The sequence below is a fragment of the Dama dama genome, chromosome 14 (assembly GCF_033118175.1).
Source record: "Dama dama isolate Ldn47 chromosome 14, ASM3311817v1, whole genome shotgun sequence".
In the NCBI taxonomy this organism is placed as follows: Eukaryota; Metazoa; Chordata; class Mammalia; order Artiodactyla; family Cervidae; genus Dama; species Dama dama.
The window spans coordinates 71,535,306-71,553,191 of record NC_083694.1 but is presented as its reverse complement, the minus strand read 5'-3'; the positions used below and the strand labels follow the sequence as shown (position 1 = coordinate 71,553,191).

Sequence of the window (17,886 nt, the reverse complement as noted above, 5' to 3'; positions counted from 1 at the left end):
CCCAACATCCTGAAGCTGTCCTCCATGTTCTCTTTAAGAGTTTCATAATTTTAGCTCTTAAATTTATGGTTCATTTTTGTTCCTTTCTTCTTTTCCTCTCTTCACTTGTGGTTTAATGACTATATTTAGTGTTATGTTGGAGTCCTTACTCTTTCTTATGGGTGTATCTATGATAGAGTTTTGTGATTCTCATGAGATTTACAAATAGCCAACATATGGATATTTTAGTTGCTGAACTCTTAATTTTGAACTAATTCTAACAACCCTGCATTTTTACTCCATTCCATCACGTTTAATGTTTTTTAAATTCCATTGTATTAATTAATTCCATCGTATTTTACGTATTTTTGTTTTGCTCATCTTTTAACTATCTATGGCGGATATAGATGATTTTATGTAGCAGGGCTTGTACTGGCTGACTCGTTGGTAGAGCTGGGGAAACAGGCTCTGGGCCTCAGGGCAGGTGTCAGCCTTCTGGTCTGTAGGGCTATGGCCTGGCGGGTCCTGGTGGGCTGGTCATTTCCTGACGTGGCTGACTATAGTGTTAGGGTGTCCTGGAGCTGTCGTTGTCCCGCTGGTGGATGGGGTATGACCTTGGAGAGGCTGGCTGAAGGGCTGACAGTTCCTGGAGCTGGAATCAGGCTGCAGTTGGTGGGGCTGCTGCCCATGGGGTTCCAGGACTTGTGCTGGCCCACTGGTGAGGACAACCAGGGACTAGGGTCTGACTGCAGCGTACTGGGTCAGGTCCTGGGCCCTCTGGAGGGCAAGGATGGGTCCCGGAGGATACAGGATGACACTTCCCTGCTTGTGGGTGGGGTTGTGTTACCACTCCAATAAATGCTTGGTCTGTAGTGTTGAGAACATTGTGCCCACCTTCCTGGGGGCAGGGTCATATCACGATCTGGTACTAATAAGATAGAGTGAGGATTTCAAAATGGTGCTTGCTAGCACCAGAGCCTTTGTGATATGAGTTTCCTAACAGTGGCTGCTGCTAGCCGCTGGTCCCCAGAGTGAGTCCTCATTGTCCTCTGCCTCTCCAAGATCAGCAAGTAGATCCAAGTCAAGATCTTTTCAAGTTGCTGCTTTGGCCCTGGGTCACACAAGTGTATGACGTTTTGTTTGCACCCTTCAGAGTGGAGTCTCTCTTTCCTAAAACTCCCTGGATCTCCCAAAAGTATGCCATGTGGGCCTTCAAAGCCAAACAATCTGGGGCGGGGAGGGCAGGGCGGGGGGGCTTGTCTTCCTAGTGCAGGACCCCCAGGCTGGGGAATCCCATGTGAAACTCAGACCCCTCCTTCCGTGGGGAGACCTTCTGCAATTGTAATGAGTGCCACAATTTGTGGGTCAGCTCCCCAGAGTTATAGGTCTTGTTTATACTATGCCTCTGGTCCTCTTTCCTGTCTCACATTGGTTCCTTCTTTATATCTTTAGTTGTAAAGATCACGTATGCTAGTTTTCAGGTCATTCTCACCCATTTGTTGTTGTTCAGTTGCTAAGTCATGTCTGACTCTTTGCAGCCCCATGGACAGCAGGATGCTGGTCCTTCACCATCTTCTGGAGCTTGCTCAAATTCAGGTCCATTGAGTTGGTGATGCCATCCAACTGTCTCATCTTCTGTTGCCCCCTTCTCCTCCTCAGTGTTTCCCAGCATCAGGGTCTTTTCCAGTGAGTCAGCTCTTCACATCAGGTGGCCAAAGTATTGGAGCTTCATCTTCAACATCAGTCCTTCCAATGAGTATTCAGGGTTCGTTTCCTTTAGGATGGACTGGTCTGCTCTCCTTGCAATGTAAGGGATGCTCAAGAGTCTTACCACAATTTGAAACCATCAATTCATAGGTGCTCAACCTCTGAGGGCTCCTCTGTTGGCTCAAACTGTAAAGAATCTGCCTGCTGGAGACTAACACCTTCAACTTTCACTTCATGGCCTTCTTTGTGGTCAACTCTCACATCCATACAGGACTACTGGCAAAGTTTTGATTATTCAGGCCTTTGTTGGCAAAGTGATATCTCTGCTTTTTAATACACTGCCTAGGTTTGTCATACCTTTCCTTCCAAGGAGCAAGCATTTTTAATTTCATGGCTGCAATCACTATCCGCACTGAATTTGGAGCCCAAGAAAATAAAATCTGCCACTGTTTCCCCATCTATTTGCTGTGACAAGATGGGACCAGATGCCATGATCTTAGTTTTTTGAATGTTGAGTTTTAAACCAGCTTTTTCACTCTCCTCTTTCACACTTACCAAGAGACTCTCTAGTTCCTCTTCACTTTCTGCCATTAGAGTGGTATCATCTGCACATCTGAGGTTGTTGATATTTCTCCCAGCAATCTTGATTACAGCTTGTGATTCATCCAGCCAGACATTTCTCATGAGGTACTCTGCATAGAAACTAAATAAACAGTGTGACGAGTCTTTCCCATTTTATTGCTTTCCTCTATTTCTTTGCATTGTTTGCTTATGAAAACTCTCGTATTTCTCCTTGCTATTCTCTGGAACTCTGCATTCAGATGGGTGTATCTTTCCATTTCTCCTTTGCCTTTTGCTTCTCTTCGTTTCTCAGCTATTTGTAAAGCCTCCTCAGACGATGACTTTGCCTTCTTGCATTTCTTTTGCTTTGGAATGGTTTTGGTCACCACCTCCTGTACAATGTTTGGAACCTCCTTCCACACCTCTTCAGGACTCTATATACCAGATCTAATCTCTTTAATAAAAAATGACAGGATGATCTTAGTTCGTTTCCAAGGCAAACCATTCAACATCATGGTAATCCCAATCTATGCCCCAACCACTAATGCTGAAGAAGCTGAATAATTCTATGAAGACCTACAAGACTTTCTAGAACCAACACCAAAAAACAAAAACAAAAACAAACAAACAAACAAACAAAAAACAAAAACAGATGTCCTTGATTGGAATGCAAAAGTAGGAAGCCAAAAGATACCTGGAGTAAAAGGCAAGTTTAGCCTTGGGGTACAAAATGAAGCAGGGCAAAGGCTAACAGAGTTTTGCCAAGAGAACACACTGCTCATAGCAAACACCCTCTTCCAACAGCACAAGAGAGGATTCTACACATGGACATCACCAGATGGTCAATACTGAAATCAGCCTTCCCTGGTGGCACAGCTGATAAAGAATCTGCCTGCAATGTGGGAGCCCTGGGTTCGATCCCTGTGTCAGGAAGATCCCCTGAGAAGGGAATGGCAACACACTCCAGTGTCCTTGACTGGAGACTCCCAAAGACAGAGGAGACTGGTGGGCTATAGTCCATGGGGTTGCAAAGAGTCGGACATGACTGAGCAACTAACACACATCCAGTTTTCCAAGAACCCTTTTCTAAGAGATTGCCTTTTCACCATTAAATTTTCTTAGTACCCTTGTGAACTGTCATTTGACCATATAAATGCAAATTTATTTCTGGGCTCCCTGGTTTTTTTTTTTAATTGAAATATAGCTGTTTTACAGTATTATATTATTTTCAGGTGTATAACAGTGATTTTTTTTTATTTTTAAAGGTAATACTCCATTTAAAGTTATTACAAAATAATGGCTATATTTCCCTGTGCTGTACAATACATCCTGTTGTGTCTGGACTCTCTATTCTATTGTATTAGTCTGTGTGTTTTTCCCCTATGATTATACCAGTTTTGTTTTGATTATTGTCATTTTTTAAGTAAATACTGAAATTAGAAAAAGTGAGTCTTTTCAATTTTGCATTTCCTTATCAAGAGATTTTCTTTTCTATTCTGCTCCCTTGAGATTCCATATAAATTACAGGTTTAATTTGTCTATTTATGCAAAATGCATTTTCAGTATGGTCAAAGGGTTGCATTTAATCTGTATATTGCTTTGTATGGTATTAACATCTTAAGAATATTGTCTTCCAGTCCATGGATGCAGGATTTGCTTTCATATTTTTATGTCTTCTTCAATTTCTTTAAGCAATGCTTTGAAGTTCAGTGTGCAAGTCTTTCACCTCTTTGGTTACTTTTATTCTTCTTGCATTTTATTTTTCTTGATGCTACTTTATTGGATTTTTTAAAAAATTTTCTTTTTGATTGTTGTGGCTCAGCTGGCAAAGAATCTGCCTGCAATGTGGGAGACCTAGGTTCGATCCCTGGGTTGGGAAGATCCCCTGGAGAAGGGAAAGGCTACCCACTCCAGTATTCTGGCCTGAAGAATTCCATGGACTGTATAGTCCATGGGGTTGCAAAGAGTCGGACATGACTGAGTGACTTACACTTTCACTTTTAGATTGTTCATTGGTAGTGTGTAGAAGTGCAACTGGTTTTTGTTGATTTTATAGCTTCCAACTTTGTTGAATTAATTTTTCTAATAGGTCTGTGTGTATTTGTGCATTTGTATGTATATATAATCTTTAGAGTTTTCCACTTAAAAGATTATTTAATGTGGAACAAGATCATCTTTTTTCTTCTTCCCCAATTTGGATGCTTTTTATTGCTTTTTCTTGCCTAATTTCTCTGATTAGGCAAGAAAAAGAAATTAAAATATCATTTTATGTTGATAGAAATGGCAAACGTGGGCATCCTGTCTTGTGACTTAAGGAAAAAAATCAATCTTTTACTTCTGAGTATGGAGAAGGAAATGGCAACCCACTCCAGTACTCTTGCCTGGAAAATCCCATGGACAGAGAAGCCTGGTAGGCTACAGTCCATGGGTTCGCAAACAGTCGGATACGATTGAGCAACTTCACTTTCACTTTCACTACAGGTATTCTCAGGTGGCTCAGAGGTAAAGAATGCAGGAGACACAGGTTTAATCCCTGGGTTGGGAAGATCCCCTGGAGAAGGAAATGGCAACCCACTCCAGTATTCTTGCCTGGAGAATCCCATGGACCGAGGAACCTGGTGGGCTACAGTCTGTGGGGTCTCAAAGAGTCAGACATGACTGACTGAGCAGAAAAGCACTATTGAGTATGTTGTTCACTATGGGTTTTTCATAAATGATCTTTATTATGTTGAATTTCATTCTATTGCAGATAACCTTTTAAATGATATTTAAACCATCTTATGTCTTTTAATTTTAAGTAAAATCACATAAAATGCATAGCTAATTTTGGCATTATACTAATGATAAATTTGCTTTCTGTACCACAAAATATTATCCTAGGAAATGTTAATGGATAAGAAGAAGAATGCTTTGACTTTTAATATTAATTTATGATTTTATAACATTAGCTTTAAAGAGAAGCATTAATATAATTCATGTAGGGGAAAATGAAATTAGGGATTTAATTTAGAAACAAATCAAGCCCCTTAAATTTATAGATCTTTTAACCTTTATAATTTTCTTCTTCTACCTTTTCTTCTTATACCCATTTTTTCTTCTTTTTTCAGCATATGTCTCTCCAACGGTTGACTTAGAGCCTGACTCTTTTGAGGACTTCGGTATTATTTTGGTTATAAATAACCTTGCATTGTGAAACCCTAGTGTTCTACATGAAACTATTTCAATGATCTGTAATTAGAGAAGAAACATCATGTCACAAATTGGTAGTTATTGACATATATTGTTATTTTAATAGTGCAAATCCCATGACCAATGTAAGTAGCATTATGTGTAGACATGCAGATAACACAGTTTACAAGAAGTGTCCCAATTTAGGATTTCCAATGGGATGATGTAACTTTCTTAAATGCTATGGTCATGTGTACATTAAAATGTATTGTTGTCATTTGATAGAGTTATTTTGTGATGGAGATTTGTAGATAAACTTTCTTTCTGTTGCTGTGTTGTGTACACAAGCCTCATGGACAAGTGAAATACTTTCTCTATAACAGGCAGGAGTTGCACAATTCATCTTTTCTCACATAATTCACACAATATATGTTTAAGAGCTCGGTGAAGTGTAGTGGTGACAGTTAAATGAAATATAAATTTTTCTTGATAAGAAAATGAAGAGAAATAGCTATTATTTTTCTTTACATTAGACTAGTTTAGTCAGGTTAATCTTTTTATAAAATGCACTTGAGACTTGTTATGTTTTCCCCTCTGAAAACCGTGGTCCGACTGCCACTGTGCCAAGTAAATTCAGGGCCATCTTCAGAGGCTACTCTTGTTGTTGTTCAGTCAGTCAGACATGTCCGACTCTTTGTGACCCCACGGACTGCAGCACGCCAGGCTTCCCTGTCCTTCACCATCTCCCGGAGTTTGCTCAAACTCACGTCCATTGAGTCGGTGATGCCATCCAAGTGTCTCATCCTCTGCCATCCCCTTCTCTTCCTGCCTTCAGTCTTTCCCAGCATCAGGGTCTTTTCCAATGAGTTGGCACTTTTCATCAGGTGGCCAAAGTACCAGCATCAGTCCTTCCAATGAATATTCAGGGTTGATTTCCTTTGGATTGACTGGTTGGATCTCCTTGCAGTCCAAGGGACTCTCAAGAGTCTTCTCCAGCACCACAGTTTGAAGGCATCAAACTTAGGCACTCAGCCTTTTTATTGTCCAGCTCTCACATCCATACATGACTACTGGGAAAACCATAGCTTTGACTAGATGGACTTTTGTAGGCAAAGTAACGTCTCTGCTTTGTAATATGCTGTCTACCTTTGTCATTGATTTACTTTCAAAGAGCAAGCGTCTTTAACCTCATGGATGCAGTCACTGTCCACAGTGATTTTGGAGTCAAAGAAAAAAAAGTCTGTCAACTGTTTCCATTGTTTCCCCATCTATTTGCCATGAAGTGATGGGAACAGGTGCCATGATCTTCATCCTTTGAATATTGAGTTTTAAGCCAGCTTTTTTCATTCTCTTCTTTCACCTTCATCAAAAGGCTCTTTTAGCTCTCCTTCGCTTTCTGCCATAAGGATGGTGTCATCTGCATATCTTAGTTTGTTGATATTTCTCCCCACAATCCTGATTCCAGCTTCTGCCTCATCCAGCCCGGCATTTCGCATGATGTCCTCTGCATGTAAGTTAAATAAGCAGAGTGACAAGATACAGCCTTGACGTACTGCCTTCCCAATTTTGAACCAGTCCATTGTTTCATGTCTGGTTCTAACTATTGCTTCTTGACCTGCATACAGGTTTTGCAGGAGGCAGGTAAGGTGGTCTGGTATTCCCATCTCTTGAAGAATTTTCCACGATTTGTTGTGATCCACACAGTCAAAGGCTTGAGAGTAGTCAATGAAGCAGAAGCAGATGTTTTTTCCTATGCTTTTTCTGTGATCTAATGGATGTTGGCAATTTGATCTCTGGTTCCTCTGCCTTTCTCTAAATTCAGCTTGTACATCTGGAAGTTCTCAGTTCACATACTGCTGAAACTTGACTTGAAGGATTTTGAGCACTACTTTGCTAGCATGTGAAATGAGGACAATTGTGCGGTAGTTTGAGCCTTCTTTGGCATTGCCTTGCTTTGGGATTGGAATGAAAACTGACCTTTTCCAGTCCTGTGGCCACTGCTGACTTTTCCAAATTTGCTGGCATATTGAGTGCAGCACTTTAACAGCCTCATCTTGTGGGATTTGAAATAACTTAGCTGGAATTTCATCACCTTCACTAGCTCTGTTTGTAGTGATACTTCCTCAGGCCCACTTGACTCCTGGATGTCTGGCTCTAGGTCAGTGATCACACCCCTGTGGTTTTCCGGGTCATTGGCATCTTTTTTGTATAGTTCTTCTGTGTATTCTTGCTACCTGTTCATAACTTCTGTTTCAGATGCTAATACTTCATAATATGTATGGAATAAAAAGAACAGGACCTAAGATGATGTTTTACGGTCTGAGTTTTAGGTCATACAAATAATGGTAGTTTAGAAGCAGAGGTGCTACCCACAAACATTTCTGAGAATTTTCATTTGGTGGTATATTTATTGTTCTCTGGATAGTTTTTAAAAAATGCATGTTTACATTTCTGTGTATAATTCTTATCCATGTGCCCTAATGTTTCATTTGCATTATTAGAGAAAATCTCCTTATAGTTAGGACTGTATCTTAATTCAAGGGACAGGGAAATAAAGAGGGGTTGATGATAAGATAAAGCTATTGTTTGTGAAGATGCCAAAAAGCATATGTTTGATAGATTTATAAAACTTCATTATGATTTATTAAACAATCACACTTTTGGAGAAAAGTATGGAGAATTCCTAACAAAATCATAAGGAATAGACTTAATACTGAACTATAATTGGATAAAATGTTTTAAAACAATTTTCTTCTAATCTACTGAATTCTAATTGTTCCAGCTACCTTACTAAATAACCTAGGATGGTAGTTACAGCACACAGTGTTAAAATGTGAGGTTCTTGTTGAGAATTTCAAAAGGAATCTATTTTGAAAGGTCCTGTGGTCAGAATGACATGGATGCACTTGCAGTCATGCTAAAACTAGATTGATAATTTTTTTCTTTGTTGTAATTATAGCTGATCCACACATTAAGATGCAACAGCTATTTGGAGACACCTATGTGCTCAATTATCATCAAAGTGTTTTTGTTTTTCCCAGATGCAGCAGTCATTGGTGTGATTATTCTTTCTGTGCGTAAGTATTCCAAACTTTGATACCACTTAAATCAAGATATCACTCTGAAGAAGTGCATTAATTTTTTAGTGATTTTTTAGTTTCTTTAGTTTTAATAGTGTGAAATTAAGTAAACCAGTTTAGGAAAACTTAAATTTTCATGTAATATACTGTCTTTTTTATATATTCTTTTATATTCTATATGTCCAATTACTAACAAACCCTAAATAATAAATGTTGTTTCAAGATGCATAGCCATATGAGTTTACACCCCAGATATGCTATGGGTAATTTTTGAAATTAATCAAGGACTTCTGTGACTTACTGTGAACTATGTAAGTGATTCCAGAGAATTGGATTCAGATAGTGAAGAGACAAAACAGAATAAAAATGTGTACATACTTAAATAAAATATCATTTTCTGACCATGGAAATCTAACCAACATTTATTTCTTCTGCTAGATTTTGAATCTTGGCAGTAATTTTTCAATTACCTGTCCCTTGTTTCCTGGTTTCTTGTAGTTATTGCCGTTGGAACAGTCACTGCCTGCCTGTACAAATATTCCACAGAGCGGACAGAGAGGGCACATTAAAGCATGTTTCTTTAAGTTACTGGTCCTTCTCACTCTTAACATACTTCTGTGAAGTTTTTTTTGTACTCTATTTTACATGCTGACTTAAAAAAAAATGTGTGTGCATGTGTATGCCATTTGGGTAGAATTTCTTCACTAAAAATAGCTTTACCTGCTGTTAATATCAACTCAAGAAGAGTGACCACGATGGTCACTTCAGCTGTTATGACGTAAGAAAAATTTCTGTGGGACTAGAGGTTTATGTGCTGCAGCACTAGATGTACCCTACTGCCTAGATTGGACAAATAGCCAAAATTAAACTTAAAATGGTTAGCTGTGGAGGCTTGAAAACTGTAGTCACTAAAATTGTTATGGCAAAAGTTTCACTTGTCTGTATAGCGTAGGTAGTTTTAGGAAGCTGCATAGGTATCTAATTCAAATACCCTGTTTGATTTATTTTCATTTAGAGTTGTTATTTATCCAGGCTAAACTGGGGGTTAAGAGCAACACTATTTGATTTCCCTCTGATGTTGTTTTAATTTACTAGGTAGCAGTAAAACTGATGGGGTTAAACTAAGTTGCTGAGTGGGTTAAGATTTACAAGACATCTCATTAATATTGTCTATCTTTTTATATATAAATTTAAAAAAGGAAGGGGGACTTAGATTTTTTAAAAATATTTATAAATGCGTATCTTCTGGGGAGAATAGGGTTTTTTAACCAAGCTTAAATTGTAATGAAATAATTTACAACTTAACAAAAGACAGAATAAATCATGGCGCATAGACTAAGATAAGGTGTTTTGAAATTCATGATTTTTAGTAATTTCCCCCTATAATGCTTTGGAAATAGCTTTCAAATCAAACTAATAATTTTAAGGCTTTTTGCAACTCTTAGTTTGCTTGTGGTTTTAATATACACATTTTTATATTAATGAGTGAGCTTGGACTATGTAATAAAAGTAACTTCTTCACTCATTTAGAGCTCAAATTTTAAAAATGTTGTATGGTAATCTTTTTAAAATACACAAATGCTTTGATATGAATCTTAAATCTTATATTAATAGAACACATGATAGGCATATTTGATTTCTCTATCAGCAATACTTTTTAATTATGTATACACAGAAGTCTATGAGAAAAGTGATGATATATTTTTAAAGGATATTTTTAAAGGTCCAAAAGATTTGTGTAGAAATGACCTCTAAAGAAGCAAAGCAAAATAGCTTTCTGCTCCTTACTCCTTCATTGTTTAAAACAGCACTGCAGCAAAATGCTTAAAAGTTCTCAAACATTAACCAAACTGTCTCTCATTGTAATGAGTTTTTTAAAGCCAAACAATTATCTGGGCATCCTACCACCAATATCAGTAGCATTAGAGTTCTGAGATCCCATTTCTAATGAGTTCCCCAGTGAGGCTGCTGCTGGGCCTGGACGACCCTGAGAGAAACCAAGGTGTAGACTGTTATTGATGTGCCCACGCTCTTTAACTTTGAAGAAACATCACCAAGCTTACTGGGAAATGTTTCAGTGGTTCAAGATAATTGTATTTTTTTTTTTTTTTTTTTTTTAAGACTGCTCAGGGCTTCCGTGGTGGCTCAGATGGTAAAGAATCTGCCTACAATGCAGGAGGCCCAGGTTTGATCCCTGGTTTGGGAAGATCCCCTTGAGAAGGCAATGGCTACCCACTCCAGTATTCTTTCCTGGAGAATTCCATGGACAGAGGAGCCTGGTGGGCTACAATCCATGGGGTCTCAAAGAGTTGGATACAACTAAGTGACTAACCCACACACGAAAACACACACACATATCTTATGTTTAAGTCTTTGTAATTAACTCTTTGTTCAATTAATTAACTCTTGCTGCCTGTAGTATCCTCTTTTTGTCTTTAATTTTCCCATTTTAATTGTAATATGGCTTGTTGTAGAACTGTTAGGATTCATCTTGCTTGGGACACTCTGTGCTTTGTACACCAGGATATGCTTCTTTTGATAGGTATGGGAAGTTTTTAGCTATAATTTCTTCAAATACAATTTCAATCCCCTTTTCTTTTTCCTCTTCTGCAATCCCTATTGTGCATAAATTGCCAACTTTATGTTATCCCATAGGTCTTTTATATTGCTTTCGTTTTGTTTTTCACTTGACTTTGTCTGCTCTTTTGATTGGGTGATTTTCATTTTTCTATCTTTCAGATCACTTATTCATTCTCCTGCATTATTCAATCTTTAATTTACTGGCTTTAGGTCAGTTTTTGTCCCAGTAAATGAGTTTTCTAATTTTTGTGGGCTCCTCTTATCTGTCTGGGCTCCGTCTCTCTCATTGTCAGTTATTTCCGGTCAATTCTTTTGCTCTTTTAATTGGGAGTAGTTCCTCTTTCCTCATTTTGCTTAAATTCTCTTCCTCTATGAATTTGGCAGAAACAGTGATCTACTGTGGTCCTGGAGGACTATTTTTACATGGGTGCATCCCTATCTAGCCTACATGGGTTTAGTATTTTTGGTGGAAGGGCTGTTTTTATTATGGATGACGGCTACCTCTTTCCTTACTGTGTGCTGGCCTTTATTCTCTAGAAACGGTGTGTGACTGGTATAGCGGTGGCCAGAGCCTCTGCTAGATATTGAGCAGGATCTTGTCCTTGTTCGGTGGTTGTTACAAGGGGCAGGGGTCTGCTCCTTAGTTGCTGGACCGGAAGGCCCCAGAAATGTTTCCTCGCTGTGGTGTGAAACAGGCGGGACAGGGGAGCGCCCACGGGGAGATGAGCCGCCCAGCACTCCTCCACTGGTTCTGCCCACAGGGGTGCACACTCTGTGATGTCACCTGTCGCCTGATGTGGGGCTCACCAAGCACCCTGCTGTTGGCACCGCCCTCAGCCCCACGTCAATCATGGGTGTGATACCAGCAATCAGTCTTGTCGTCCCTTGGGCATGGTTTTCACAAGACCATCAGTGCAGATGGCTAAGTGTCTGTGCACTGAAATCAGGTGTGAGTGCCGCTTCTGGGCAAGTGGGTGCACGATGGGAGCTATGGAAGCAACCCAGACGCTGGCCTGGCCCAGTCTCCGTGTGCACACACCCACTGGATGCTGAGGCCAGACCTTTCGCCCTGTGAGAGCGCCTGTTGTCCACGGGGAGATTCTGGGCGCTCAGCTTACAAAGCAGGCATCAGTGCTGAAATCAGCGAACAGCACAGCTGCGGGGAGAGGGCTCAGACTTCTGCTTAGTTCTCAAAGAGCACCCCCTGCGGATCAGCTCTGATTCCGCCTCTGCCTGTGGGCACCTCCCTGCTGCTGGCATTCTTGAAGTCTCCTAGAGGTGGTCCAGAGTCAGCTGGGAGCTCCCTGGGACAGAGGCTGCTGTGGCGGGCCCTTCCCTGCCCTGCGCTTGTGCTCACGAACAATGGGCTTTTGGGGTGTCACCGCACCCACTCTGAGCACACCAAGCGGCTGTTATTTTCAGACCCTGACCCTCCATTCCAGTGGCCCTGACGACGGGCGCTTCACTTCCAGGGGGAGGCCCAGGTTTCTTCCATGTACACCTGCCGGTGGCCGCCATGCTACCCTCCAGCCCTTCGGGAGGTCTGCAGCCCGCCCTCGTGCTCTCCCCGGGTCTGTCCTCCCGGGCTTCAGTGCCCAGGCCCGCCTGCATTAGTGGATGCAGAGCTCAGGCTGGGGAGCGCAGGGCCGTGGCGTGGACGGTCAGTGCAAGTCTGGTCTGCCTGCCGAGGACTGACTGGCGCGCTCTCCGCTGAGTCTTCCAAGCTGTCTTTCTGTCCCAGCCAGTGAAGGGACTTCACAGCGTGCAGGAATCTTCCCTCTCACGGCTCCCTCCCAGGCGTGCAGGCAACTTCCTTTCTGCCTCCTCTTTATTTTGCTTTTTCATGCCACCCAGTTGGGTGGAGCTCTTTTTTGTACTTTAGGTATCTGAGATTTTCTGTTAGCATTTTAAGAGGCATTCTGTGAGGATTGTTCCACATGGAGATATATTTTGATGTATCCGAGGAAGGAGGTGAGCTATACCTCCTATTTCACCATTTTGATTGGAGTCCCTTTTTTGTTATAACTTAAAATAATTTTAATGTTATATAAATAATGACTCATCCAGAAACTTTGTAGTTTTTAAGCTGTCTGCTTAAATGAGCTTTCCTAAAGTTTTTTCGATTCAATAAATCCAATTCAGGCAGTGGGAGTGTAAGCTATGCAGCAAAAACTTGAAGGATCAAATTAATTGGAACTTTTTTCTACTTGGCTCACTCTTCTTGAGCAGTCAAAAAACTTTTCAAAAAAAGTTAAACAGAAACTAATAACAAGGATTTTTTGACTAGTTGAGAGAGCACATGTACAAAATTTAGATCCATTTCAGGAAAAGGAAAGGTTATATAATAAGCTGTATAGGTGGAAACAACTATGGCACAGGAAGAAACTGTCTTCAACGAAAAGATCCATCTCAAAATGTGTGACGCCATAAAAATCGATTTCAGAGACAATATTACGTGGAATTAATACTTGCTCTGTGCGTTGCCTCAAAATCTAAGGTGATAGAGGCCAGGACCATTTCTCCTCATACCGTCTCATTCTGAGAAAAAAAGAGTTTACATTACTCACTTGAGGCTAAGTGGTTTCATGGGTAAACAGATTGTACACAAATTTACAATCCATTTATCTGCTGAATGATCTATAAGACTTTGAAGGTAAAGTAGTTTCTTGCACCAAATTCCTGTTTTCAGGTTTCTAATGAGAATCAGGAGAGACATAATTGATGAACTCAATTGTCAGCTTACTTCCCTTCTCCTCCCTCATTGATTTTATCCCTTTTTTATGCCACTCTTGCTTCCTTTTGTTGTAACATCACTATTTCATTGAGCACTTTCCCCTTCTGTTCAACACATACCTCACCAGTAAGAGCTACAGACAAGGAAATTTTATTTCTGTCTGAGAAGAGATGAGAGAGAAGTTTGCTTTTACCATTAAAAAGTATCTCTTTCCTGTTGCATTTTTTCAGAGATGTTCAGTGAATATTTAGCTGTTGATACTAAGCTAATTTGGCAGTGGACATCCAAGGGATACCTGGTTTCCTGTTACCTTTGCTAGATTATTGATGTTTTCTCCTACCTTCCCTGTTTTAGTGTAAAATAACATGCACTCACATGTTTTGCTTTGACTTAGGAGCCTTGTAGCTCTGTCAGTAAAGAATCTGACTGTGGTGCAGGAGACCTGGGTTCAATCCCTGGGTTGGGACAATCCCCTGGAGAAGGAAATGGCAGCCCACTCCAGTATCCTTGCCTGGAAAATCTCATGGACAGAGGAGCCTGGTGGGCTGCAGTCCATGCGGCCACAAAGAGTCAGGCACGACTGAGTGACTAATACTTACTTACTTACTTAGAGTAACTGTTGACAACAGAGTGAGCCATCAGACTAACTCCTCTGTCTTCTAGGAGCTGTGAATCCAAAACATGGGGGAATTTTTTAGCCCAGTGAGAAATAATAACAGAATCTACTCATTTTATATTCACTTTGGGTTTTTTTTTTTTTTTTGATAGAAATCACAATACATTTTACTTAATTTTGTGAAGAAGTTCAATTTCAACTTGTCAATATTAATTCTGCGAAGGCATTCCTTGACCAGGATATTTTTAGCATATAATAAAATCCACCACCAACAAAAATCCATCAGTTTGGGAAAATCATGAAATGCATCACCTTTAGATGTGTAACCCCCCTGTACTTTCTGTCTCTGAATGAAATGAATTAGAAGTTCTTTCTGGGGGAACAGAATGTGTGTCCACATAGCTGGGAAGAGAGGAGGTGAGTTTTACATAAGCTGTAATGTGTGGTGCTACCTTAGGTTACAGTCACAACTTTGGGAGCAGATTCTACAAAGGCTAGTAAGAAGGGCAACTTCTCAGTGAAAGCAGAGTGGTGTCTTTCATCATGGGGAAAAGGTGAAGATAAAGCATCCCACCTAGAATGGCAGTGTGGGCCTAGCCAGCCCTGTGTTTCTGCCCAGTTCTTTAAGGACTCCTTCCAGGCTAAAGCCAAAAAGGAAAGAGTTTTCAGACAGGCCATGAGCTTCAAGTGTCTGTAAATACTTGAAGTTGACTTAAGAAATGCTGAAGGTAATTTGACGTAACTGTAATTAGCTCACATTTTAATCCTCTTCATTGTTTTAATCAGGTTCTTTGTTATATCAAACGAGCTGTTTAAGTTACATTAATACTTATTTATCTTTGTCAAGGGCTTCCAAGTGGTGCTAGTTGTTAAAAAAACTTTCTTGCCAATGCAGGAGACGTGGATTCAATCCCTGGGCCAGGAAGATCCCCTGGAGGAGGGCATGGCAACCCACTCCAGTGTTCTTGCCTGGAGAATCCCCATGGACAGAGGAGCCTGGTGGGCTACAGTCTATGGGGTTGCAAAGAGTTGAACACGAATGAAGCGGCTTAGCATGCACGCATTCATCTTTGCCAAACATTAGATTTCTATTTAAAATTCTGCTTAAAGAGAAGCATTTCCTTATAACAGAAAAAAGTATTGCTTCAAAAAAATGGAAGAATACAGTGGCATTGGAGATTCACTGAGAGCCTGACTGCTGACTCGCTCTCCACGATAGTCCTGAGGACACGGCCATGTAACAAGCACCGTGCTGTGACAGCGCTGGTTCATAGCGAAGCCTCTCCCACCAGGGGAATAACACAGTCTCCAGCGTGAACACGGTTAGCTCTCCCACGAGGTGGGCCCCCCGAGGGTTTGCTGGGGCAGGCACGCTGTAAGTAACCGACGGGCCCACATTTGGTTGTAGTATGCCTGTTGTAGTCAGTTTCCTAAGCAGGAGTGGAACTGCGTTCTCCAGCTCCGGAGTCAGTGGTCCTCAGTGGCTGCTGCGAGTGCCAAAACCAGCTCATCCTATGTAAAGTGAGCTTGAGTGCACAGGGGTTAAGTAAAACATATGAAAATTAATTTTCCTGCTTCTTTGCATTCTTTTTAATGTGGCTTCTAGAAAATTCAAAATTACCTGTGTAACTTGCATTATATGTCTTTGGACAATACTGGAATTGAATAATAAATTTTAGAAAGCTGTCTATTGTCACCAAAAAATGTGATGCGAGTTTTAGTTACTTAGGAGACTCTAACCAGAACACATGATTTCCTTCAAGTGAGGGGTAAACGAAGCATTTTTGAAATTGAACACTCAGAATCATTACCTTTTTAAAGATTCCATCTCAGAGCAACATTTTAAATTGCAATATTAGAAAAATGTGTGTTTAAAAGAATCCTTTGTTTCATAGTTCAGTGACTTACTGAAAAACGCAGATTTTCTTAACTGTCCATTTTCTAACTGGACTTCTGGAATTTAATTTATGTACTTAACTCTGCTCATCTCTGATGCTGTCTTTTTACCTTACCTTGTAGGGAAACAGAGTTTAGCACTCCATCCACCACTTACTGGAATAATTTAACCACTCCTGTAGTAGACAAACTAAATCGTTTCCATAAATCCATGCATCCCTTTACCTTTTGATTCTTTTAAAATGTTAAGATCTACAGTAAACTCATACAGATACCATGAGAAACAGCATGGATTTTCCTCAAAAAATTAAAACAGAATCACAATATGATCCAGCAGTTCTGTCTGCATATATATTTGAAGGACATGAAACCACCACATGGAAGATATAACTACGCCTTTCTGTTTACTTCAGAATTATTTACAATAAGAAAGACTTGGAAATGACTTAAGTGTCCATTGAGGGATGGACAAAGAAGATAACGGTTTACATATGCAGTGCAGTACTATTCAGCCACAAGAAATAAGGAAACCCTGCCATTTGTGAGAACACAGCAACCTTGAAGGAATTATGCTAAGTGAGTAAGTCATACAGAAAGAAACAAATACTGTGTGATCTCATATATGTGAAATCCAGACGTCCACACTCACAGAAACAGAAGTCAGATGTTTGGTTGTAAGAAGTGGGGACTGAGAGGTGATGGGTGAAACGGGTGAGGGAGGTGAAAAGGTACGAAACTCCAGGCATAAGACAAACAAGTACAAAGATGTGATGTATGTGGCGGTGGTGGTGGTTTAGCCGCTAAGCCTTGTGACCCCATGGACTATACCCGCCAGGCTCCTGTGTCCATGGGATTTCCCAGGCAAGAATACTGAAATGGGTTGCCATTTCCTCCTCCAGGGGAATCTTCTCAACCCAGGGATTAAACCCAGGTCTCCTTCATTGCAGGCAGATTCTTTATGGCTGAACCACCAGGGAAGCCCAATGTATACAGCATGGTGACTATAATTAGTGATGTTGTACTGTATTCAGTCGACACTCCGGATCCAATAGTTCTGCATCAGCGTCCTTGGATACAGAGGGCCAGCAGTGCTATGCTCTATTATATGAGTCTTGAGCATTCAGATTTTTAATTGCAGGGGAGGGGGGTGGGATCTGGAACCAATCCTCTTTTGATATCAAGGGGTGACTACCTTGGCAAGTTGCTAAGAAAGAAGGTCTTGAATATTCTGATCACAAGGAAAAGAATTTGGTAACTCTGTGAGTGAAGAGATGTTAAAAAAAAAACTGGCAATCATTTCACAATGTATCATTATCAAATCACGCTGAGCCTCTTAAACCTACACAGGGTCACACAAGCGAGCCTTGTTCACTTGTTCTCTGATTTGCTGCCCTTTGCAGATATTGCATTTTTTGTGTGTACAAATGAAGGTTTGTGGCAACCCTGCATCCGGCCATTCTATCAGCGCCGTTTTTCAAATAGCATTTGCCCACTGCAGGTCTCTGTGTCACACCGTGGTAATTCTTACAGTAATTCAAGCTTTTAAACTTATGGTGATCTGTGTT

The 17,886-nt window shown here is 40.5% G+C and overlaps 1 protein-coding gene across 3 annotated transcripts in view; it reads left to right on the top strand.

Moving 5' to 3' along the window:
* The window catches only part of LOC133069447 (membrane cofactor protein-like), a 53,713-nt gene extending 37,001 nt beyond the window's left edge, over positions 1 to 16,712 (top strand). For 2 of the 3 annotated variants that reach the window (XM_061161064.1, XM_061161063.1), the window contains 3 exons: positions 5,355 to 5,405; positions 8,457 to 8,492; positions 15,321 to 16,712. In XM_061161064.1, coding sequence (XP_061017047.1) covers positions 5,355 to 5,405; positions 8,457 to 8,492; positions 15,321 to 15,478 — 245 coding nt within the window. In that variant the 3' untranslated portion in view covers positions 15,479 to 16,712. Of the gene's footprint in view, positions 1 to 5,354; positions 5,406 to 8,456; positions 8,493 to 8,993; positions 9,143 to 15,320 lie in introns of those variants that run through there. The other variant, XM_061161065.1, reaches the window with a different exon arrangement.
* The last annotated feature ends 1,174 nt before the right edge of the window (positions 16,713 to 17,886 follow it).